Raw genomic sequence first — 26,283 nt, forward strand, 5'->3', positions numbered from 1 at the left:
CTGTTCGTTGTTCTAATAGGTAGTTTTAGAATAACGTACGCAATTTTAGCGCACGCTAGCGCTAAATTTAGCGCTTGTATGAGCGCACACGACGCAAGAGGGTTTTAGAATAGCGTTTCTCCGTCGCGACGCAAAAGCCCAAGCAGCTCGCGCTTGCGACGCCACCAAGATACAGTCACAATTTTTATTTCATACACGAAATGCTGCAACTTTAGGAAAAAACAAGTTTTTTGGTTCAGAGTATTATTTTAGATTTGTTTAAAGATGAGAATGCGACGCGAGCGGTTTACCGGTTGTGTCCGCTTGCGTCGCCTCGGCAAGAGAGGTCTCGTGTACTGACCTTCCCACATCGTACCTTCGCCGAGAAATGTTCGCGCGTCGCAAGCATCAAGTTGCCGGTGATCGTTGCCGAACCGAGTGCAATGTCGTCCAGTATTGAAAATCGCAGTCGTGAGGATGCCTCCGACGTCGCACTCACGACGCCGCCAAAGCAGCCGCCGACCTGGAAGCCGCCATTTTTTTAAACTCCGCTCGTCTTAGCTTCAGCCAACTTCCCATCACGAATCCTCCTCGGAGAAGCGCAAAGACTCTTTGCGTACGCACGCTATTTGCGAGAAATAGCGCACGCTAAAATTGCACATGCAAAGCGCAAAACCTGGTTTGCGTTCGGAGCATGCGCAGTGGCGACGACGCTATTCTTTGCGTACGCAAAGCTTTAGCGTGCGCTATTCTAAAACTCCCTAATAGCGAGTTTTAGTAGACCGTGTTTCCCGCTCCGCTGAGCCCCTCCGCTACCCGGAACTCTACAGCCAAGGCCATCGGCGCGCAGGCGCAGTGGCGGTTTCTTCGTAGCGGAGGGTTAGCGGAGCGGGAAACACGGTCTACTAAAACTCCCTAATAACTCGTGTGGTGCGACCGGTCGTTGTTCTAAATTCCGATTGCGTAGTTCCAATAGCCCCCGTGTATATGAACCCATGCAACTCTCTGATAGAAACGACTGCGTTGTTGCGTATGAGTGACTGCCAGTCTGTCAGGAGACAGTGAACGTACGCATCGTGCATCGTGTTAACATTGCCCCGCGAAAAAGATACATCTCGAAATCCCGCGATCGCGTAGTGAAAACGTGTTCTGGTTGCATGAGCAATCGCTCAACACTAGTCTATGCCAAAGCGATGTGCTGGAGTAATATTTGATTGCATATGTTGCCGACGTAAAATCGCGTTATCCACTCAATTTCCTGGCTGTCGAGATCTGAACATGATGGAGCCACCGCTGAGCCGTCTGCTGTCGGGGAAGCTGTGCCGCGTGCGAAGATCGACGGCACGGCATCCGGCTTAAGCTTCGCGTACTTCGTCGAGAAGCCACAGTCAGCTAGCACGCGCATATATCGCTCGTAACATTTGGGCAAGAAGTGATCGGAACAGATCAATTTCCCGGCAGTTGGCGACAAGGACTTCTCGGGGTCCCATAGGAAGCGAGCAAGCCGTCCGTGTCGCGGCGGTCGCCTATTGTTCGCCGCGACCTGGCGGTAGCCGCCGCAGGAGCATCGGGCAGCAATGGAGAGGAACAGCACAGCGGACAGTGTCCCCGCCGTTATTACGACGGAATTTAAGGCAGTTACGAGTTCCGAAAGTTCCTTCGGAAGCCGGTACCGCCGGCTCAGAATCATCGCGAAGTAATAGCAACGAACCGCACAGAGGACAGTGGGCGACTAAGAATCCGGAAAGCTTCTTCGGTAGCCGGTGCAGAATCATCGGGGGCAAGCAGTGGCGATTAGTAGCACAGCGGAGAGTGTTTCCGGGGTGATTACGACGGGGTTTAAGGCGGTTACGAATCCAGAAAGCTTCTTCCGTGGTGCCAATATGACGAAGAGAAAACTGTTTCATGAATCTGGCCGCGTGTGCCACGTGAAGGAGGTCCGTTTCGACGGACAAGTGGATGTCACGGAGCGCCGCACTCTGCAAACAAAATTAAGCGCGCCCGCAAAAAAAAATTTTTGGCGTCGAGTGGACTGCGGTAATTATGTACGTTTATTTCTGAATCAGCTTGACAATAACTGGGCAATTTTTTTTCGCGCCGTTCCGCGATCCTCTTTACTATCTTCCTGTAGGCTGATGGAAACATCCAACGGTAGGCTTAGGAGGGCGACCGCATTCCGGTTCTCGATTCCGGTGAAGTATTTGCTGCATACTTTAGAGTTTGCCGTCGGTGTCGATGCTGTTCCATCGTCGCTAGAAGAGAAAAAAGTTAATTGTATTATTCGTCAGCAGCTTAAACAAAGCGCGAACTGGAAGGTAAGAAACACCACTAACCTGTATGGACGCACCAGTCGTACCCAGGTCGCGCAGTACTTCGCCTCGTACGGCTTCGGAGGGACGATGTAGTACTTCGTGCCGTGCGCGATTTTGCTGACCACGCAGCAATTGTTGCGACTTTCTTGGTGCGGAATAGCAATCTCAGAAATTACAGCGCTAACCCACTACAACGCACAACCAACGCAGCGACTGGCAGAAGATGCCCGATGCAACGGACCCGTTTGCCGCTAGGGGCGCCCTGGTCGGGGCTTGAATTAGATCCGCACGGTTCCTATAGGTACAGGGCGTCCGTCCAAAGTTTCCGTTGTTCAATGTCGCCAGGAAACCTGTGGAAGAGAGGACTCCTGGGCTGTTTAGTTGGTAGTTCGGGCAGCCAGCGACACAACAACGTGAGCCTCTGCCTTCGTGCTTTCTGCCAGCCATTGCAAAGGCACACCAGGAACAAATCTACGCGCCTCTTGCCTAAACGAAACACGAAACAACGAAGGATGAACACGGCACAACCAGCAGAACGGCAAAGACGCATCCGGAACCTCCGCGTTCGCTCGCAGGTCACGTGGACACCGCCTCCGAGGTAGAGCAGGTGGAGTCACAATAGTTGGTAGAGTCAGAGGGCAGAGTGACCACCGGAGGCGGCGAGCGTGGCGCCGCCTGTGGGATCTGTATCTCGAAACGAAAAAAGGAAGAAAACACGTGGCTTGCACATGACGTCATTTCCGATGCCCTCCAGAGAAAAGGGAAAGAAGGAGCTCCCCTCTTATCAAGATCCTCCTTTGTTCCTCCCGGATAAGCGCAGACGTCGCTGTTCTCCTCCCCGAAGATTATAGAAGATTAACCTGTCACTCAAACTTCTTACAAAAGCAGCTTCCCTCTCCTCCTTTTACTTGGTGTTCAAATGTGTGCGATGGGACGTCAGTGCAAGGAGCCTATAGACGTCACTGACGGTGGAAGCGGCGGAAGCAGATTGGCGGAAGTGCAGTGTTGGCTGCGCCGCACGTTCCCGCTATAGTTAGCCGATATTGTTACTTTCGCGCTCGTACAACTTTTTTAGGCGGAATTCAATTCCAATATTTGACTTGTAGCCTTTCTAGATTATACTGAATAGAATTACATTGTTTTCTCAGTAGCAAAAATTGAGCGGAGATGCCCTTAAGGTGCAACCCCATCGTGCATGACGTTTTCATGCTTTTTTGACGGCTTATGACTTTCTTTTTATGTATCTTACATTTATAAAGTTAATGTCAAATTAAAGAGCTGTTTTTTAACAATACTTTAATGTCTCGATATTACGATTATTTTTAGTGGTTAGTTAATTATTTAGCGTTTAATAGACCACAGTCTCTAATATTGAAAAATTTATTTCTCGAGTTATAACATCCCATTGTCCACGATATTTTACGTGAGCGTTCGGTTGAATGTAGTAAAGTAAAAAAGTACGCAACGAGCTGTACAGATAATGTATATTTTAAAATAAAAAAATAAAGTTTAAAATTGTACTTTTTTATGGCGCTGTAAAAACGAGACATTTATGGCGCTGTAAAAACGAAACGAGACTAATCGAAATAACGAGACGTTAAATTATGATGCATCCTTCGATATTACAATTTCCAGAACTTTCATATTGATATATTACAGGTTAATAATGTAATAAGACCTGAAACGTTTCCCATTCAGTTACGGCAAATTGTAGTTTCTTATTATAAAACACAGATGGCGACACGTGTTCAACAAGAGCTTGATGTGCATTTTCCGTCGTGTGCCGCTTGGAACGCCACGGGAAAGACAGAAAAAGCACCAGATGTCAGAGTGTCAGATGCCTGGATGCTCGCAGTGAGCGAGCCAGAGATGTCAGAACAACAAGCACGAGACTGCGGGTGCACCACAGCTCCTTTTCGCGCGTTCTACTGTGCGTCGGTTCACATGCCGGTCGCGATCCAAATGAAATGGGCGCCATAAAATGCATTCTGCCATTTCAGATTCCGCCACGTATGCGAAAACATTTTAATGTTTTTATCACTTGCAAAAATCATTTTCGCAATCAAACTATGCTTGTCGGAATGGTTCGACTATATTTTGTTTCAAAAACCACCTCGGTGGCCCTTAAGTAGCAATGATATTAAAACAAAACACAAAACATAAAATAGTCTCAGTGTCTCTGAGCTAACGCGCTGGCCCACGAATCTATATTTGTCGGATTTAAATATCGGCCGAGGTGCCCACAATCTGACGGAGGCCAATCTGAGATTTCGGTTGCACGTCGAAAGATCTCCAGTTAGTCAAAATAAACCCGCATTTTCTTTTTTTTTATTAGGGCGTGTTGAGTAGTTTTTTTTTTTTTTGGCTTGGCTTGTGAGATACTTAGTTCAGAGCGCAGCAAACGCTACGGGCTGATGAAGCCACTGAAGCATCGCCAAGAGCGCGAAGTTAAAATGTTCGTTCTCTTTCTGTGCCTATACGGTCGGGCTAAACTGGAGCCACTAAATAAGCTACGCTTTATACAGATCTTGGTGGTTAAAATGATGGTTGTCAGTTATCTGAAAATTTACCTGAAATCACAGGAAACGCTTTTCCGTCTTCCACAAATGTTTAAACAGTTCGAGAAAAAGCAAAGCAATATTACGTGAGCAACCTGACACCGAATGCCGAGGAAGTCGCACTTTTGAATCATGACGATCAGCCGTTGCGTTTTATATGTTACTAACCAACAAGATAGCGGCGCCCACAACAATATCGGGAGGACAAGTGCGAATACTTTAAGCGTAGCTCATTTGGTTTACCTCACAGGCTAAACCAGCTAAACCAAGTGCGGTGGGGGATCGTTGACCGAGTGTGTTGTGGCACCGCAGACCGGAGCACAACGAGAAATGCTCGAGCGCGAGCTCCTTTCAGGGCTAGGAGCTCACGCTGCAAAACCTGTAGGGACTAAATCCCCTTGATGCCGTTTACGCAGGTTTTTCATGTAACCTCAAACGTGCTAGTGCACGAGGCCGTCTCTCGAGCGGCCCTTGGAGGCAAATGGCGGCGCAGCACTAAAATGACTGGCCCTTGAAAGAGAATGGCGGCGGAGCACTCACTCGTGGCACGTGTCTTGCGCGTTTGCACAACAATGCTTGGCGGTACTTGTAAAAAACGCTTTTACCAAGTGCTTTAGCCGGGACCCTGGGTTCAGTCGCCCATCTGCATCCTAGCGTCGTGCGATCGTGTACCACATGCAACAATGGTTGGCGGTACTTGTAAAAAACGCTTTTACCAAGTGCTTTAGCCGGGACCCTGGGTTCAGTCGCCCATCTGCATCCTAGCGTCGTGCGATCGTGTACCACATGTACTGCGTAATGCTCGTTAAAGACACCGAGCTAACAGTTGTACAGCACTTTTTATAATCTTCAACGGGTAACAGTGTCGCCCTACGAAAATCCTTCTCTCTAAAAAACTAACGACTAATTCTGAATGCCCCGTTACATTGCACTTTAATGTGTGTTCGCGTGTTCGCGTTCTTTTCTTTTTTTCTACATCTTTGATTATGCGGTTCTTACTTATGAAACAGACTATAATTGTCAGACTACAGGAAAATATTATATAACTAAGAAAATGGCACGTCAACGCAAGAGACAAAAAAGAAAAAAACAACGACAACAACAACAAAAACATACATATAGGCGCACTTAATAAAAATAATTGAAATAATAGAATTGATTATAATTGTGTTTTCAAAAGTTTCAGCGCACCAAAAAGGTTATAAAAGCAAGCTCGATGCATTGGATGGTGCGCTTGTTCACTGGAAGTGTAGTTCAGGGCAGTATGCTCGCACTTTTATGTTCCGCTTCGCTCACACAATAAAATCAAATACTCTACTGGTAATGTATTTAGTGAAACAAAGCTACCTTCTGCATATGTGCAAGGCCCTCAGTTTTCGCGTGATTACACGGGCGCTTGTTTGTCATTATTGTTTTCGTTTCCCACTGCGGTTCATTTCGTGCCTTTTGTGTAATACATGCATTAGATACCAAGGTAACCCAGGGGCATTATATTTCGCGGATTGTAAAAAAAAAAACTTGACACGGGTGCCACAATGAATACAAAATATTTTATAAGCTTCACATGTGACCGCTGGCCTGAGTAAACGTTGTTTGTCAAAAACAATTGCGATTGTGTAAAATCACGTGGGAAAAACTCGTTCTAAGCACACGACCGTTAGCATGCAGTGAATACTCATAATCGGCGCCGAGATGATTGGTAGCTGTCAGCGGGTGGAGTTTTTCCATCAACACAGAGCTAGGATGTTTTCTTCTTTCCGTTGTAAGCAAACAGGAGACAACTTACACCAAATCTTAGGGTAATAAAGTACTATAAATATTCAAACATTACTGCCTGAGCAGTATATGCGTGCAAACTTTACCTTTTGATGCATGCTTAACTTTCGATACGCTCAACGCTAGCGTAAAATGTAGCGCTGTTTCAGTCTTAATCAGCTTACCATGTGCGTGCTTACACTGCATTTTATGCAACGTCATACTGTACCCGTTGGCATCTTTTTTTTATTTATGCACACCACTACTTGCGCGCATGAATCACCAAATTAAGACTGGTACAGGATGGCACAAAAAATTTAGAGCTTTTTTTTTTTTTTTTTTTTTTTTACAGCAAAAATAAAGTACGCATTGCCTAACGTTCATTCTCCGCCCAAGGGTAGCGCCAGGTCACAAACAGATTCACAAGTTTTATCCCGAACGGACACCTTATTCAAAAGTTAAAAGTGGTTTTCTGAAAATTTCAATGAAAAAATGGAGCCCGTTTTGCCCGTTTTCGGTTTCTGGTGTCCATAGAGCCCCATGAATTGGAAAACTACGTCGGCCGTTATTTTCCCATTGAACTTTTCAGAAAATCACTTATAACTTTTGAATAAGGTATCGGATCGGGCTAAAACTTTGATATCTGGTTGTGACCTCTAGCGCTACCTTTGGGCGGAGAATGAGCGTTTGGCGATGCCTAGTTTAATCTCGCGGTAAAAAAAAAAAAAAAAAATCCTGTAATGTTTTTTGTGACAGACTGTACATTGCTTAAACTATGTGCAAAAGCTATCCACAGACCCATAATCTTTGCCTTGTCAGTCATGCATTTATCACTGGATTCGTATTAAAATTAATTATTATAATTTATTGCTGTGAGTGAATTACTAACCTCGGCATTTTTTTTATTATGACTCCCGCACCAGTTTACCAAACTCAACATGTAAACCTGAGTATCAATCTTTGTGTGTTTCCAGCCTCGTGGTTTCGGTCAAACTAAACACCCAGCTACCTAAATGAGACACCTGACCGCCCAAAAAATAGTTTTGTTTTGATATTTTAGGCAGTTAATTTCTCAAGCTAGAATTTCGGAAACCCATGTCTATCACGTCATCACGTTTTCCTGGAAATCCACGAAGAGCCAAATACATGCACGACAAAAGAGCCGGCCCGTCTTGTTGCCGCCCGCAGAGCCGAGAAAGCAACGCTCGGTCACGGACTTCTAGAAGATTCGCGTTCATTCTTGCACCAGACTTAACTTTCGCCCTGATTTCTTGTTCTCGAAAGTGCGAGTTCATCCTCGCCCCGAGCACGTGACGCTCGAGCTTTCTTTGCCGAACTTTCGAGATAGTGACGCACTGTAGATAAGCAGCTGCCCGCGACATTGTCGAGTCAGTCTCGCTCTCGCTCTCTGTTACGCTGCCGAATCGCCGCCTGGTTTCTGCTGCCGGCCTCGACGCTCTTTCTTTACTGTTTTTGTTTGGCACAAGTTCGCCGATAAAACCTTTATTTTTCAGTTCACTGTTCGTCGTCTTGTCACCTTCATTCGTGACAATATAAATCTGATCACATTGAAATATGTGTAACTGGCCTCTGCCAATTACACATATTTCATTCTGAACCAATAGCGGCGCACAGGCAATTTTATATTTTTCAACGTGTCGGTGGTTTTGTTATGTATGTGTCTCGCCATTTGGCTCAGGACGATTTCGTGTTTTGTTCTGCCCACATTTGCTGGAGACGTGAGCTCGGACCGTGGCAACTGGCCCCCTTGCACGAGAACTGGCGCAGCCGTGCGCGTTCCCAAGAAAGCTCGTGCAGAGAACAACAAGCCAGGGACCAGGGATGTCAAATTCAGGACATAGAAATATACCCCCTTGTATCGAAGCGCCACCACGCACGATTTCTCGCATTGATGTACAGGCCTGGAAGGCGATCCCACCGCCATCTATTGGTTCAGAATCACACTAAACAAGGGTGGGGTTGCACCTTAAAGGCCGGTTCTCAAATGCAGCGAAGCGCTGATGTAGCGTTCCTCGCGTGCCGTCAGCTACTTATCGTCTGCCATGAGCAACAGTTTTGACGGTGCGATACAAAGCTGGTGAACGCTCCCGTCAGCACGCGCTTAGCGCGAGGTAAGCTGGGTAAGCGCTATGCTTGTAGCGCTCCGCTGCATGTGTGAACAGGCCTTTAAGATTAAGATTTTGCGAACGCTGAGCGAAAAATGTATATGGCCTGCCCCAAAACCAGTTACTCATAGAGGCCGCGTCATCGCGATCCCGAAAGTCAAATTTGGCGCAGGTACCCTTTCTCCGCCGATGACGCGTGGGCGGCAAATAAAAAAACAAGGCCATATACTTTACGGGCAACCCTGGAAACCGAATCCCGGCTTCCTGACTCGCCAGGGATCTAGATTTTTTTTTTTCCATAGCCGCAGGGTTAGAAGTTCCTCTGCAACGCGTAGTAACATGTGCTGCGCGCAGTAGATGAAACGAACCATGCTTGAAATAGCTGAATTGTTCTTTTTCTGAGTGAAACGTATAAACTGGCGCAAAAAAGACGAGGAAACTAAGTAAGCAGCTATGACAATCCGTTATTTTCGCCTATTCTACCTAATATTTCTCGTTCTATTTTTTTTTATTTGAAAATAAAAGCGCTTTGCGACAGAACCAGGTGGTTTAGAGCCTGTACTCGGAATACTTCAAAGCCACAAGCTCCGAAAATGAGCACGCATCAGCAGCTGCGACTGTTTTTCATGGCCCGTTTACACGTGCGAAATTCACGGGCAGATCTGAACAGGCGGAATTTGTATTCCGAGAGCCTGGTGGCAAAAAATAAACTCGCTTCTGGCGTAAAAACTGGAAATTCGGATTCTGGACTGATCCAGATTTTTCGCCAGCGACGAGTATAGAGTTCGCCACCCGGCTCCAGAAATACACTTTCCTCTTGTGCGGATCCGCCCGAGAATTCTGAAGTGCGTAGACGCGCCATCGAAGCGCGGCAATCGCAGATTGAAGGCCCGCCTGTACATACGGCGACGGTCCCCAACCAACGAGGAGAGAAATACTAATCAAATTGAGGAAAGGTTCACGTTTTTATTCCGACCGCTACCCACGCCACAATCATACAGAACCATTCAAGCAGCGCAAACATTGCATCGTCAGTGCGATCATTTTCTTTGCATGGGTTGTTTTTACCAGTTAAACCAACCAATCACGCACAGGAAGAAAAAAAAAAGAGTGCGGGTTATCTAGGCGCTTTTAACTGTGCGTGATTAGTCAAACGGACGACGACTAGCGGAAAAACAATGAACTGCCCGGGACATGCGCTTTCGGGATTTCTGCTGCTCTCTTGTTTTATACCATGACTGCATGTGGTCGGCGGTTGGCGCGATGGCCACCGAATGTTCTAGAATTCTAGAATGGCTGAGAATTGTATTCTTTGTTCATGCTCACAATGAATAATTGTGAGCATGAGCAAAGGATACGATCCCCCGGATGGTGTTCGCCGGGTCCTCGGCAAGGCACCGAAGTTCGTTATGGAACCCAGGAAAACGGCACCAGAATTGCTGACATGTGTCAGGCAAATGTCCAGACAAGCGCCAGAGACGGAGAGTGATCGATGTACGTCGGAGGGTGCTGAAGTGTTGCTGCGTTGCAGGCCTCCTGTAAACCGTACGCCGAGAAAATCGATTGATACATCTTTAGATAAAAAGAGTCTTTGACTCTGTTATTTGCTGATAAGGAGGGCGGGTTTGTTTTCATGCCAAAAAAGGTGCACGTTAAAAAGCATGCGAGGCCATTGATTCTACTTTCAAGTGCACTAGCAGACTTCACTTGAAAAAGTCAAGAAGGAAGCTAAGAAGCTGTGTCGGAGTCGTCTGCTCAAATCAATCGATAGAAGAAAAAGCCTCAGTTTCAACATGTTTTTCACTGCAAAAACCCATAAGGTTGACTGCCCTTTCCGAGTAGCAGTTTAAGAAAAGGGGACCTGGCAAAAATACGTTTCCCTGAATTTTCAAGAAAAGTTAAGCCTACTGACTATGGACGGCCCCTTTCTTCTTAGGGACTCCAGCCAACTCAGTGGGTACTTAAATGAACATAACGGCAAATGCTTCAACGCATGCTCTTTGGATATCAAATATTCGTTTTATTCGCTACCCCACGGAAAATTGCTGTTCTCTTTGGGGTAAGTCGCCTTCCAGATCGCGAAAGGCGTGTCAGTCTGAGGTTTTCTCGAATTACTCTCTTTTTATCTTAGTTCAACATTCGCCTCATGCGAACAGAGCACCTCTTTGTAAGGGAAGGGTGTGTGCATAGGGCCTCGCACCGCCCCCATTCCCAGCGACACATACCTCGCATATCATGACAGATATCTTACTAGCCTTTTAGACGCCTCAAATATGTTAAAAAAATTAAGATACGTTGACGGCTACCTCGTGATTTTGAATAGTACCAAGAATGACGTTATTCGCTTGGTGTCAAGTGTATTGTCTGTGTTTGATGACTGCTTGGCTCCATCGGTTTTGACTCACGAGTTGGCTGCCAATGAGTCCATACGTTTCGTCGACCTCCGTCTTCATTTTTTGAGAAGGGCACGTTTGTTGGTAGCTCGAACCTCGTGGGGTAAAGCCACTTTTATCTTACCAATCCGCCCATTCTAAATTGGTATAAAGGGGCATCGTGAGTTTGTGATCTACGAATGCACTGAAGAAATCCTCCTTCTATCAAGCACAGGTGAGCTTTGACGCTCAAGTTTCCCGCTTTCGGTCAGCGGATTATTCGGAACACCTATTGCCGTCTGTTACAGGCGCTTTGTTGAAGAAAACTAAATTAGGTGGTGGTGCAAATGTGGAAAACGCTCCTAAAGAAAAAAGGAACACAGTTGCTGTGGTCCTGTATTTACATGTTTTCTTATGGCCTAAAGAAAATAGGAAGCAAGTAGACGTCACTGTAATCTTCTCTGCACCGAACAAGTGGTCTAAGCTTTGCAAAAGTGTCACTCAGTCAACTGGGAGGCCTCTGGAGTGTACAAAGAACCGTCAAAATCGGTTTGTTGACTGTACGGAAATATTTGTTTATTCCATTCCGCTGTCCTGTGGTAAACAATCCGCAAGACAGACGGGCAGATGCCACTATGATAGGTTAAGAGAACATTGTTACAATGCAAGCAGGGTACTCTCAGAACACTTGGGCATTCATTGTCGGGATTCTGGGTGTGACTCGGAATTTAAAAAAAAAAAAAAAAATCACTGTCATTGGAAGAAGTGTGAATGCCCTGGCCAGGAGAGATTAGGGAGGCAGAGACGATAGCGCGAATGGGGGAAGGGTGTGTCAGCGCCCCGTCGGTTCTTTTGTCGGCTAAAGAATTATATTTTCTTTCACGACGACAGGAGGGGTTTCCCCAGGAATTTAAATTAGAGTGTGTTTAAATTTTCAGGGGAAGTTGGGGGGGGGGGGGGGGGGGGGGGCATTGACAGGAGAACAGTCGTGGTGGATTTAGGGGTGCCTTCGGAAAAACAAAGGAAGGGAGGGGAGCGGGGTTACACCCCCGTAGGGTAGGTGTAGGGCAATCACTGTACAACAGGATGCGCGATGATAGTGCGGGTTTTAATGAGAAGTTCTTGGCCGTGTTTTGAAACTTTACTTGATCCTATTCCAGGTTAAAGGTTTTGTACCTTGGCGTTCGAAAACCTACCTGCGTCCAGCGTTATTCAACCTCTAATGTGACGTGACACGACCTGCGGGAGTAACTCGGATCCATTTGGGTATTATTTGAAACAGCCATCGGCTGTGTGTGTGCTTACTTTGTTCGGTCCTGTATATAGGCTGTGCATTGACGATTAAAACTTCAGTAGCAAGTTCAGCGGTTGTTTGTCTCCTTTCTGTCGTCAAGTCTGTTTCGCTGTACGTTTTAAAATAATCATACTATAGGTTAGACATAAATTCGTGCGCTGCGCGTTGCACTGAGGAGGAAGGTTCTCTATGAGGTCAGCGCGGTTTAGTTTTGGTGGCTCTTTTATTTGCGTCGTCAATAAGTCGCGGAGGATATTTTTGTTTTCCAAGTGCGTTCTTTAGATAATGAGAGCTCGATTGGAAGTACTCTTGCCGTTAGCACGCACGTTTGAAGCGATGCGCCTGGCTTTTGTAGTGAAGGTATTTTTGACGATCTGTTGGCTTACGATGAAGATTCCTTGTAAGCTTGCCTTTTTCTAATATTACAGTGGTATCCAAAAAATTGATACTGGTTTGAGAATAAGTGGGAGTAAAGCAGATGGTTGGATGTGCAGTGTTGTACTGATTTCTAAACTATAGCAGCTTCTCTTCTGTGCGCAACCAAGTAAGAAAAATGTCATCTATAAACAAACCTCTTGTAGATGAATGGTTGTAAGGAACCGTCAGTCAGAAATTTGGTTTTTAGTTTTTCTACAATTATGTTGGCCTAACTAGGTGCAATATTAGTACCCATCGCAGTGCCGTTGACCTGCCTATAATTTTCTTTGTTGAATTCGAATGAGTTCAGTTCTAAAATCAGGTGCGTGAGGATGGAAATTACGTGGATATCAGGGGTGTCTACTTGTCTGTCAGAGAGGCTATTCCGTCGTCATGTGGAATTTTGGTGTAGACAGATGATACTTTTAGGGTGACCTGATACGTACGACCCCTCCGGTACGCGCACATTAGAAATTTCTCTCAAGACGTGTGCAGTATTTTTGATATAGGAGTCCAAAATTTAAGGGTATGTGCCTGATTAATCTGTGTAAGTATCCCGATATCGGTTCAGTTATCCCACCTGATCCTGACACGATTAGTCGTCCTGGCTTGCCAGCTTTATGAATTTTCGGGAGTATGTAGAAGCGACCACAAGAAGGATAAGTTGTCTTTATCGTATTTTATTCATTTGTAGTTATTTTTTATTGTTTTAGAAGATCATTTAGTTCCTCGTGTGTTCTGTCTTAGGGTCGTCCGGAAGTGGCTCGTAGAATTTTCGATCGGTTAGTTGGCGATGGCTTTCTCGGATGTAGTCATCTTTCTTAGTATGAAAATTGCCCAGTGTCGGACAAAATACTCGATAAAAGTATTTAACTTAAGTTATTAAATACCTGCTTCATAAAGTATTTAAAATACTATAAGACTTACTTTCACCGTAAAGTATCTTGAGTAAAAACAAATATTTAGAAATGTAATTCAATTACTTTCGAAGATACTTCGCATCGCGTAATTTTTATCGACGTCAGTGACAAACACAATTACACAGTTGCTCAAATCTGGTTTACTAGAATGGTTTATTAACATGCAACAGTACAAAACGGCAAAGAAAGAATCGTAGTGTTATTTTATGGAGTTTAACTATGAAGGAGCTGGATATCGCATTTTTTCCCCATGCGGAGGTGCAGAAATAGCCCTCCAATGGGCTATTTCTGCACTCGTCCTTTCTAGTACACTGTTGTCGGGGACAGGATCAGTGCCACTTTTTCTGAACCACTCAACCTCGAATTTCATCCACCTTTCAAAAGATGGCGCAAGTGTGCGTCGTCTGCTACAAAATAGGTCCTTTTTAATAATTAGGCCAATTAGTGCGCTTGAAAAACTCGAACTTTTTAGGATTGGGGCCCAAAAATTTTGGGGGCCCCAAAGAAGTAGGGGTTCACCACTGCTCATGCGCAGAACTCCAACTCCGTTTGAGGTTTTGGGTTGGCGCTCGCCCCTAACGCAAAACTCGAGAAATATCGCGGGGCCCCTGTTTCCTTCGGGCCGGGTTGCGTCGGCAAACACAGCGGTGCCTTTTCCGCTCGCTGCGGAGCAAATTCGTCATGGTCGCTGCAGTATTAGAAATTTCATTGCCAATGGATGGTGCAACCGGCTTTTGCTTTGCTTTTACTCGCTCAAGTCACGAAGAATGAGCGGTGGGCTCGCCCCTTTTTAAAGATCGTCCCTGATTCTGGCCGTTCCTAAGCCTAAAGAGACGCGCTAACTGTTGACATGGCAACGTATTGCTATTCCGTGGCTCCGAGTGGATTTCGTTCGTGGCAGAGTACCTGCAGCTTGAAAACAAGTATTTCAAGGCTTGAAAGTCGCTCCAGCTCAGATCTAAATAGAGCAGCTGCTCGCAGAGTATGCTCGCCGGCGTTCGTCCCGGTTTCGGCATAGTTGAAGGCCTAAATCTTCGTCGACACACAGTCAAAGCGCACACGAACGCCCAAAAAATCTGAGAACGACCGCCAAATTAGAACGCGCTTCGGACTAAATTGTTTTGGCTGAATACAGCCAGCAACGTTTATTCTGATTTTAGATTGTCTCTTGTTTTAGCCGGCTTGACTGGGTTTTACCCTAACAAAATTTTTTAAACAAAAAGTACTTGCTAAGCGTACATGTCTTACTTTTTTTAAATATATTTTCTTTTTAAAGCGCAGCTCTTAGGCGCCCGTTTCCGGCTTGAGCGCCGTCGGCGTCGACGTCGGCGTTGCCGTTGCCGTCGACGTATCCGCGTGGTGCATGATGGGTAAATTTCACCGCTAATTTAGCGGAAAAATTTCCCGCTTAATTTTGCGGAAAATTTTCCCCGCAAAAATTAGCGGAAAAATTTTCCGCTAAATTTAGCAGAAAAGATTACCCGCTAAATTTAGCGGAACGTTTTTCCCGCTATATTGAGCGGAAAAATTTTCCCACTAAATTTAGCAGAAAATTTTTCCCGCTAAATTGACCGGAAAAATTTTCCTGCTATATTTAGTGGGGAAAATGGAAGCGCGGTAGATGTGAAGGCATGTTTTGTTCCGCTAACTTTAGTGGGGAATTTTTTCCGCTAAATTTAGCGGGGAAAATATTTCTGCTAAGTTTAGTAGGGCATTTTTTTTCCTCTAAATTTAGCGGGGAAAATTTCCCCGCGAAATTTAGCGGAAAATTTTTCCCGAAATGGGGGCGAGCAGGAGTGGAGGAGGGGCATAGCCCCCTCTCCGTACCTTCCCGTCCTTCTCCTCCACAAGAGCTGCGCTCTAATTCGGCGTCACAGGGAGCTGCAAACGGCTTTTATTTTTTTTTATTATTCCGCTTGTTAGCTGCATTGGCGCTGCAAGCGGGAAACGTAAGCGCGCTGCGCTGCTTTGCGAAACCCCTATTTTATAAGCCGTCAACAACAACCTTGTTGCGTTTGGGTTCCTCAATTTCTTAGGAGAACCCCAAACGTTGGGGCCTCCTATTCTAAAACTCTCTAATGTGGATGAGCGTCGTACCGGCTTGCGGTCGCGTATGACTACTGCGTGTTGCACGTTGAAGACCCCAGGCTAGCAGTTGTTTTGCACTGGCTAAATTTCTTGACTACAGCGGGTAGACAAGTCGCCCCTTGAGGCAGACTAAGTTATAGGCTGCATGAACGCACACGCACTCCATTTTTTTTTTGCATCATGCAAGAACTCTAAACAAACCCTTTATAATAAAATAAAAATTGCGTACTTCAGCTCAAGTGTAAATTTGTTCGCCGTCTGCTTCTGCGTGCCATCAGGCGGCCTATTGAGTCAAGACAATCCACTAGGGTTCTAAAGACGTTGCCGTCGACTACCACCGCGCCCCGTTAGGCTTAGGAATGACTAGAATCAAAAGACGGTCTGAACAAATGGGGCGAGATCATTGTTTTAAGTCTGCGATTTAAGTGAGGTAAGGCAAAGCGAAAGCCTTGTGCATCATTGATTGGTGACAAACGTGCTCGATAGTGTAGCGACGCTCGCTGGGATGGGCACCGCAATGCTACCCCGCCGTATCTGCTCTGCCGGTCACGCGACCTAAAATTGTTCCTTCGTAGGAAAATTCGGTTAACTTTCTGCCGCGGTTAAAGTTAGCCAGTTTTGAGCAAACGGGCCCTGACGACACGTGGCGATATTTGTGGATCCAAGGCGCATGCACGCAAACGCCCGGCGTGCGACGCACATAGTTACTAGGCCATAATTGGCGCCGAACGAAGAGCAGCTGGTAATGCTTTGCTTTAAGACACACTAGGTTTTTCGAAACACAAATTAATGAATTCAGATTCACAATAAAACAAACGAAACCGGCGTATACGTTCTTCTGCAATAATTAAATTACTATCTTAAAATATCTTTTTTTCCCCTCCTACTCGATCGTCGTAAAGACAATGCGCATAGGAGATAATACCTATCAATGCAGTCCGAAATACTAACATGTTCTAAACCCCATACAACGCGCGTTTCTCAGTCTACTGGTGGTATCAAAAGGCTGAATCGACGAGCCTAATGACGTCGAAGGCCCCTCCGATACAAAGGATACCGGCTCGACATTATTTTGACACTTCTCGTGTCAGACTCCTTCAAGGACAGTGGGACGTTAACATGCTGAAAAACAGATTCCCCGCAATCAACTTAAACTGTTAAACCGATCTCGGCGTCGTGGCGACGCTTCTGGGAACCGTCGTCGCTGCTCATGAAGACATGCCGGTTGCTATACATGGCTTGCAATGACGTCACGTTAGCCACCATTGCTCCGTACCATGCTCTTGTGCACGTACCTTTTGCAGCATACATTTGGCATCATTGAACCTGTTTTTCTCCACAAGGCTTCCCAAGAAGGAGGAATTCGATTTGGCGAGATTTATAGCGCAGAAGGTAAAGGCTCAGGAGCATGGTATTGAGCAATGGCGGCTGCTACGGTGCCATATGACGTCACATGCAAGGCATGTACAGTGTAGACGCTGATTTCGCGACACCTTACGTGTCACTCATTAAACTTGGAATGACTTCGCAGACGTCTAGAACGTTCTCACGAGAGCGTTCGAGTCGCACACTGTCCCGACTCCAAACCGAACCGATTAAACAGATCACCGCCATTTTGGTTTTCCGCCGCTCGCGATGAGGAACACCGCCCGACTTGTTCTAGAGACGCTTTGCAGCCGCTGTGCACGGGCGCCGCCATAACCGACCTTCAACTTTTGTTTCCTCTTTTTACGTTTACTTCACTCCATTATAATCACAGCAGAGCAGGTGATTGCAATTTCAAGTTCTACTGCGTCCTTTTCCCCAGCATTGTCCTTTGTGGAAGCTGACCAACTCCCGCTTTCACTAGTTCCGCATCTCAGTAAGACGAGAAAAAGTCAGCAATGGCGGCCGTAATCTGGGGCGTGCGCAAAGCGTCTGTAAAGGCCAGATTCGAGCGACGCCGCATCGCGCGCCTACTACGTGCACTGTGTTGTGCAGCAGAAGCTCGAGCTGCAAAATCTGGAAATACTCATGCCATGTTTCATTACTGCATGCACGTTAAAGAGTCCGTGCTAGCGGTCGTGGTGCACTTGCGCATTTTCTCATCGACAGGGTTTCTCCCAAGAATATTTACAGGATTTATATTTTTTTCATCGTAAAAATAAACGATGCATCTCCTATTGCTGAGCTCAGTAAGAAAATGATTGCAGACATGAAGCTGAACAGCACCTCTCGAATACATGAAGCTGAATAACACCAGTTACCAAAAAGGAAACTAATTGTTTTTCCATCGAAATTTGCAGAATTTTTATTATAACGTATAAATGATATAACGGTTCGTTCTGAAACTTTGGTACCTAAGTCGGACCGCTAGCGCTTCATTTTGGCAGATGCTGAGCGTTCAGCGAGGAGTTGTTTATTTTTGCGGTAAACAAAGGCCGGTTATTTTAGGGGGACACCCTGTACAGAAAGGTGACATTGTTGCTGCGTTCTGCATGGCTAAACTCCTGCTGTCAAAACAACTCCCGACTAATTTGTCTTCTTTTAATTTTATTATTTTTTTTGTAACCACCATGCGGCGCTAGGTTTATGCGCTTGTGTTTTCTGCTTTGGAGTGCAAGGATGTACTTCACTGGAACCAGAACTCACCTCCACACAGGAAACTTCAGTTCTTGAGGGCTGTGCTGTGTTAAGGTAATGAAGCATGTACATATGTACCTAGATAAACCATTTAGGAACCAAAAAGTTTAGTCATCTGATTTATTCAATTTCTTGTGTTTTGGTAAGCGACTTTACTAGAGTTGTACACGGATTTGTGCACATTTTGTTAGAGCTGCTACACTTTATGTAATTTGAAAAACAAACCTTTGCGTGCCACATTTACGTCAGTCGACTGCAAAGTCAAAGCTTCAAAACGTGTTTTAAGTATAGCCTGATGCTTATATTTACGTAGTAGAATTGACCAGGAGTTTCTCGTCCGCGAAAAGCGAAGCACAAAACAAAAAGGACAAACACTTGGTTAAGCTAAGGCTTATTCTATCTTCATTCGATTACTGCAGTACATGATTATATTCTGTTCATATTGCTTGTAGTTAATGGCTCCAAAAACACGAATTATGGCCGTTTTGTTCCTCCTTGATGAACAGATATCAAGTAAGACTCAACAACAAATACGATGTGGGAGTTGGTCTTCGCATGTATTGTCCTCTTCCTGGTTAGATGGATCATGTAAGTACCTCTTAATCAGTTTTCTTACTGAGCTATTTATGGTGAATTTAATTTGGAATAAAAAAAATAACTTTGGCATAAAAAGATTCACTGAAGCGTGGATGTTAAAATTTTTGTTGCTGAAAACCTAAAATGAAGCCGCACACCATTGACTTTTGGACTGGTTTGAAATTTGCGTAAAAAAGGAGCTTGTAAGGTCCGAGGTCACCTAAGCACTTCTTATGAGTTGTGAATGCGAAAGCATGAATGTCGTTCTTCCGCTTCCTAAGTTCGTCTGCAGCGTAGTGGCGTGGACGGCCACGTTTCTCAACAAACCGGAGTAGCGGCCGAAGGCCGAGCGCGCGCTCTCCTGAAGTGGCCGCGCCACGCTGAGCTCGGTCGTGCAGCCTCTCCGGCGTTTGCCCGAGCGGGCTGTGCGGCCACCGCTCCCTCTTACCGGCGGCCGGGCCACTGCGTGCGCTGCGCGGCCATGGAGAGGGCTTCTCTGGTTGCGTTTTTTGGAAGTACGCCGCGAGAGAGCCAATGAAAGCCTCGTTCCTTCATGACGCGCGCCAGGAAATGGGAGCCTATCCATCAGAAATTGGCTTCCCTTTGCTCCGTTTGAGAAGGTGAATTTAGCTACCGTTTTGCACGACTTAAAAGCAGATGACGTCGAATCGCTACATGGGATAGTTAATGCTTTCTCGTTAAATCGTAAAAACACAGAGGAAAAACATTATCCCGGTGATTCGCATTATTTTGGGAGTTAAGCCTTATAAGAATATTTAAATTGCCAAAACAAAGAAGTAAAAAATCTTAAACCGTGACGTATTGGGGATAATTGATTGATTTAAGGGTTAGAGCAAACCGGCTGGCTAATTGGCTGCACTTTCGTGCGTTTGACTATGACTGATTAAGACAAGAGTGGTTTTTAAGACTCTAATGACGGTTCACGACCCTAGTGTTGTGCGAATATTAGAAATTTCGAATATTGCCGCGCGCGCAGCTGGCCAAGTATACAGCGCGCGCGTGGCCTAATGGTTATCGCGCCTGCTTCCCACGCGAAAAGCCAGGGTCCGATTCCTGGGAGCGCCGCATCTTTTGTTATTCCTGCAATTTAGTTTTCTGGTAGATTCAAGAATAATGTTGGGCGTATTCCAGGTCCGAATGTTCTACGCGTCGAACATTCTATTCCGATTATTCCAGAAGCTCCACGCATGTACAGTGCCCCTCAAACTTAACGCCGCCACTAGATCGTCCGGTTTAATCACTTGTTGAGCTATTCCTGAGCCTAGTGGTCGAACTACTTGGTGAACATTCGCGTTCCCGATAAGAAGCCAACCAAGGGAAGGTATTCGAGCAGCTGCAGCGACCAACTTACCTTTAGGTAGCATGCAATATATCAATATTTGCGTAACCGAGTGTAACCGAGTGGCGGCGTTAAGTTTGAGGGGCACTGTACATAAGGGGCGCCGCATGGCGAACCGGACTGAGTCTCGCCTTAGCGTTCGATCCCGCTGTTTCGCCGCTACCGACGCCTGCGACGCTATCCTTTTTCTGTTCTGTTATTTGGGCACAAGTTCGCCTTATTAAACATTTAGTTTCTTTGGTTATTCTTCGTCTCATCATTTATCATTCGTGACAATATTACACTATTCGTAATTCGCTTCGAGAAGAACTGCGATATTTGCAGTCTTCAAAGTGTTGAACGCGGCGGGTAAATGCCGCTTCTTACCGAGCACTTGTGCGCTGTAGAGTAAGATAGCCCGAGGAAGCGAGCTCTGCAGGTGTTGTTTCTCCGCAATGCAATGGTGCTCGGCAAGAAGAGCACTCAACGGAATAACCACCCGCGATCAACACTTTTAAAAGTATGAATATCGCGATTGCGGACTTGGGAGAAAAGCACGATTTCGAAGCTCAGTAGAGCACGCAGGCGCCTGATGCGCTTAAAACGAAATGAAAAATGCGTGAATGTTGACAACTTCATTGGGCGGTAAGATTTACAAAATTAAACTGCGGCTCTTATGTAAGGGCGTATGTTAGGCAGATATGACCTGGCAATGTGGGTTCACAATTCGTGATTATTTTCTTTTTAAATCATCAAATGCTTCCTAACGCTACCCCCAATCCCAATACTTCGTCTGTCCGTCCCTCCGTCCGTCCGAGCATTTTCCGCTAAATTTAACGGGGATATCGGTGCCACGTGGCGTCACCTGACGTCACTGATCTTTTTTCACAGCATTGCATGCATTAGAGGACTTTGAAGACAAACATAGCTACCAAATATTTCTTCAAATTCAAGATTAAAAAATATATATATTTACATATAGCAAGATTCGTCGATCCTCTAACTTAAATATAGCTTGGGATCTCTATAGTTTTAATCTTATGTGAAATCCATCGTATACTTGCCATTCCAAGGCATCAGACTTTCTCAGTTAAGTATATTTATAAAAATGGCTAGATTAAAATTAGCTTATAAATTAACACGTGGAAGCTCGTGAACAGCCTTCACTCGTTTAGCTAGGGGTTTCGTTCAAGCGCGGTTGAACAGCGGTGAAAGGTTTGGAGAAACTATTCGATGTTCGATTCGAAAATATTCGGTCAAAACCACAATTCACTTCGAACAATAAAATCCAGTATTCGCAGATGACAAGACATTAATCCTCTTAAAAATACCAGCTTGTGAAATACACCAGAGATGCTGCCCGTTTTACTGGGCCTGCATAGAATAACAGTGCGGTTTTGTTTGCTTCTCTTCATTTCAAATGCAGATTTCTCGTGGCACTGACGCGATACATAATGGGCAATGCGGAGATATCTTAGAAAGTAATTGAATTACATTTATAAGATTTTGAAGAACCGGAGACTGAGGAATATGAAAGGTGGCACCAAGAGAAGTGAAGGATAGCGTTCTCCTTCTCTTTTCTTGGTTTCACCTTTCGTATTCCTGAGTATCAGGAGGCATTAATATGTCCAGTATAGGCACCAGTTCACTTGCTCCCTTACGTTCTGAACATTTGTAAGTAGCTGTACTCTAATCAAGTACTCTGCAGTGACAGTGACTTGAGCAGTACTCTAAATACTTTATTAGGTAGGTATTAAGTAACTTATCTTAAATACTTTTGTCAAGTACCTTGTCCAACACTGAGCTTATAAGCAAACTGAAATTACAAAAAGGCAGGAACACATCTTTAACCGTGAAGGAGTGGCGAAAGCTTTTTCATTTGAATTGGGTGCATTCGCGTTTGACTTGGGTTTGAGACCGGTTGCACTTGCATTTGAGACCGGTTGCACTTGCGCTTGAGATCGGTCGTATTTGCGTTTGAGAACGTCTTTTTAAGCCTCTAGTGATGGCTTACGCCCGGCTCCGCAGCAATGCAGCCGGTTCTAAGCCGTCGGAAGTGGCTTTAAAACAGGAATTGTCTCAGACGATCGTAGCCAAGCGCAAGCGAGTGAACGGGCATTTAGGTTCATATCCGCCACGCCGAGGATGGGTACGCAACCAAAGCCCTTCCCATAAGCCCACGGTGCTTACTGCCGAGATCCGTCGCCATGACAGAACAAGGGCGAGGCTTCCCGCTGCACTGTGTACAGCGAGTCTGTACTGCGCGTGCAACAATTCTGTTGTTTTTTGTGATTTTTTTTTTGCGACGAAAGCTAGGCGGTATTTTGTGTACCTTAATTACCTGCTGCCATCAAGTGCACAAAACACTTGTGTTGTTTCTGCAAACTGTAATGAGCAGTTTTTGTAGGATACATAACGAAAAAAATTGGGTTGTGTGTATGTTTATGCAGCCTAGAACTTGGCCTGCCTCAACGGGCGACGAGTCCTCCAACTGTATATGAGAAATGTAGCCAGTGCAGCACAACCGCTAGCCTGCGGTCTTTAACGTGCATCACGCAGTAGTGATACACAATAGATAACGAGAAATCAGGGCAAGTGCGAATGGCTTCGAAGAAGACAGGAAACAGAATTATCGCAATGAGGAATGCCCTGAAAAGTGTTCCTTTAACGACTTTTTTACAAGGTTCTTTGTAGACATCAGGTTATTGTTTGTCTTGCAAGATTATAAAAAAATGTGTTAATTATAGACTGATTTCCATTATTAAATAAAACGTTGCTCTTGGTTGCTGAAGATTTGATCGAGGACTGAAGGACCTTTCTAGGAGTCTTGCTGCTTTCACCACGTCAGCCACCAACCGCGTAAGGCCACAGGGTGCACCCGCGAGAGTCCTCGGCGCACGCGCACATAGTTGCACAGCAGCGCTCTAAGTTTTTCGTACGTCTGTCTCATATACAATAACGAAGTGCAGGCTTTGACACAAGGATTAACAGTGCTTTGCATCTCCTCAGTATCTTGCGTAAAAATGCGTCACACCGTCTTATTTTTCTTTTATTATTAACCTGCCTCAAGTGACGACGGTACAACGAATACATTTTGTTTTGGTCCAGATTTTATACGCACAAAAAACTGCTTTTTCTCAATTGCCTGTTCTTGGCACTTGCTGAAAAAGACGAGTGTTTTCACGTTCCCACCGACATTCACCGGTATTTGCTTAAAGAAATACCGGTGAATATCAATTGCCCCAATTTAATTGGTACTGCATTCACCTTCAATATAAATGCTTTGTGTTTCATCGAGGGTCGCTACCATCTATTCTGAAGTACAACTTATGCCAGCTCTGCCTGCCATTATATTACAGGGCGATGCACTTAATTTCGCCTACATAAAAGCATTTGAGGGATTCTTGCCAACGCTGTCATTCACGAAATTGTTCTCCTATAGGAGAATGCCCTCACTAACACTATGTACCTAGTTGAGGGCGCGTTTTGAACACACGGTGACGCCACCAAACGTTGGACGCTGTCTTTGCCCGATCTATTAAATTATGACGCGCTACTATTTTGTGAGTACTACTACTTGTTCCCTGTGTAGCCCGAACCCACAAATGAGGTAATAGCGTAAAATGTGCAGAAGCTCAAATATCGTCGGAAGGCCCTTTAACGTACTGTGCCAGCATTTAGCCGCACCACTTGACGCCGTTTAGGTTGGATTAGTTTAAGAATTACCGTGCATCATACCCTCGATGATTACGATATGTCTGTTTTGCCAATAAACGCAGTCACTAGTTCGTACGCTCTGATACCAACATACTTTCGTCATGCTCAGGCAGATATTCCAGGCTTTATGTTTAGGGAGAAACGTTATTGTTACGGCCTTCACATTTAACCAGCTATAGGTTCCTTATTGTAGCTTCGCAACCGATCAGATTACGTCCTCCGCTCATAAGAATGTCTAAGATCCAATCACGAAGCGAGAAGCCTATGATTATACTATGGCCATACCCTGCGTTTTCTGAAAATGCAGTGAATTGTTCGCAGGGTGCTCCCCAAAAAAGAAACGCACATCTTTGCCCAGCGCGCCTCCTTTATTCTTCTATCGACGGCCCTAACGAGTTTCTTTCTATATCTATCCAGGCAAAGACGGCAGCATTTCAGCTACTTCAAAAGCTTGGGTATCCCCGGTCCCCAACCGAGCATCTTTCTCGGCAACATGATGGAGTTGTACAAAAAGGTAAAAAAAAAACAAAAAAAAGAAAAAAAACAATTGAAGTACCGTGGTTGCCGTAGGGGAACAGGGACTTTCTTTAGACGATACAAGGTAGCTTCAGTCAATGCTATAGTAAAATGCGTAATATTTTGTTTTGCTGATGACGAAATAAAATATCAGGCAGTCCAGGCCATGCGAGAGAGTTTTAATGAACGGCATGCCTGGTTAATTATACATCTGTATGTAGCTAAGAAAAAAGGGAACGTTGAATTAAAACCTTCTAGTAACATTTTCTTGTTCGTTTATTTTCAAATTAAACAAATAGACCAATAATAAAGTGACCTACAATAAATAAACAACTGAGACAATACTTCGAAACATGTTTGGCAGTTCGATGGTCTAACCACATTTTCGAAGAGTAACCATTATTCGCTGGTTGGTATAAAAACAAAAAACAAACAAACAACTTGCTTTTTGTTTAAGACTCGTCAAAATATTTGGCGGTGGAGAAAATCAACCTCATGTGTTAGGTCAATATTTTGAACACTCTTGCTCATGTTTCGCCTATTGAAAAGCACACCAGAGGAGCCAAAGTACGCACCTGATCTCGACACATTACTGTCTCCTTCAGCACGACAAAGTTCATCTGCTACTGTCACCAAATGTCAATAGACGCAGACGCAAATGCAGCGTCTAAAGCCAGCCACAGCCACGCCATCTTTTATATGCCGTCTGCTACCAACGCGGCAACGTTAGCTTATACCCCTGTTACACGGGCACCCTTAACCGCAATTAACTCAGCGTTAACTACTGTTACGCGGCACCACAGTTACCGCACTGTACTTTTGAACAGCTATTTCAGAAGTAGTGAAGAACGCGCGTGTACTGATATGATGGGTGCTCAAGATGGTCCAGCGCACGCTCTCCCATAGCTTTGACTGCATAGCGGCAGAATGTTGTCCGCAAATATTGTGCGCTAACTGTGGCTTAGTGTAACTGCAGTAAAGAGTGCCCGTGTAACAAGGTATTAGTCTCCACGCTAGGCTTCCAAGCAGACCAACTTTGGCTATGTTCCAAATCTTACCCGAGTAGCCTGTCTCCTACGTCAGCGGGTAAACGATCCGTGACTCGATTTTCCAACGGCCGGGGTTATCACCTGAGTACTACTGGATTGGCTTCGTTTTTGGCTGCGACAAAAAGAAAACAAAATAGCGATGACAGAAAATAGGCCTCCTCCGCTGAAGCTCTGAACATACTGTGGCGCGCCCATTCCGGGTAGTACAAGCTCACCTGATTGGGCCTCGCACTACTTATTCCACGTTGGTTGAGCTTTTTTTCTTTTCGTGTGGTGCTCAAAAATGTAAAAACAGCTTTGGACGTTCGAATTCAGCTAGGTTCGACGCCGCAAGGCTATCGAAAGTGCCAGATTAATGCCACCACAGCTAGAGTACCTGTCTCTGATATCTTGGAGGTCACATCAAAACATCTGGTGTCCCAACGTTTTTTTTTTCTTTTTTTTTTCTTTTTTTTTTGTTTCTTTTTGGAACGCATAAAACGACGCCTCTTAGCTCACGCTCTTACCGCTCATTCACACTGGAAGCGGATCCGCGTTCGCAAAGCGGTTAGAAACGCGGTTGTATGAAGATCCAGTACAATTGCACGCGCACTTGATGTCATCGAGCGCGCGTGCTATTGTACTGTACCTTTATACAACCGCG

The 26,283-nt window shown here is 45.3% G+C and overlaps 1 protein-coding gene across 1 annotated transcript in view; it reads left to right on the forward strand.

Moving 5' to 3' along the window:
• LOC8040170 (thromboxane-A synthase) overlaps positions 1 to 26,283 on the forward strand; it is a 147,478-nt gene that overhangs the window by 77,969 nt on the left and 43,226 nt on the right. Inside the window, exons 2-3 of the mRNA XM_029995354.4 lie at positions 18,950 to 19,031; positions 24,493 to 24,589. Coding sequence (XP_029851214.2) covers positions 18,979 to 19,031; positions 24,493 to 24,589 — 150 coding nt within the window. The 5' untranslated portion in view covers positions 18,950 to 18,978. The remainder of the gene's footprint in view (positions 1 to 18,949; positions 19,032 to 24,492; positions 24,590 to 26,283) is intronic.

This window comes from Ixodes scapularis, unplaced genomic scaffold (assembly GCF_016920785.2).
Source record: "Ixodes scapularis isolate PalLabHiFi unplaced genomic scaffold, ASM1692078v2 PGA_scaffold2__306_contigs__length_199485367, whole genome shotgun sequence".
Classification (NCBI taxonomy): domain Eukaryota; kingdom Metazoa; phylum Arthropoda; class Arachnida; order Ixodida; family Ixodidae; genus Ixodes; species Ixodes scapularis.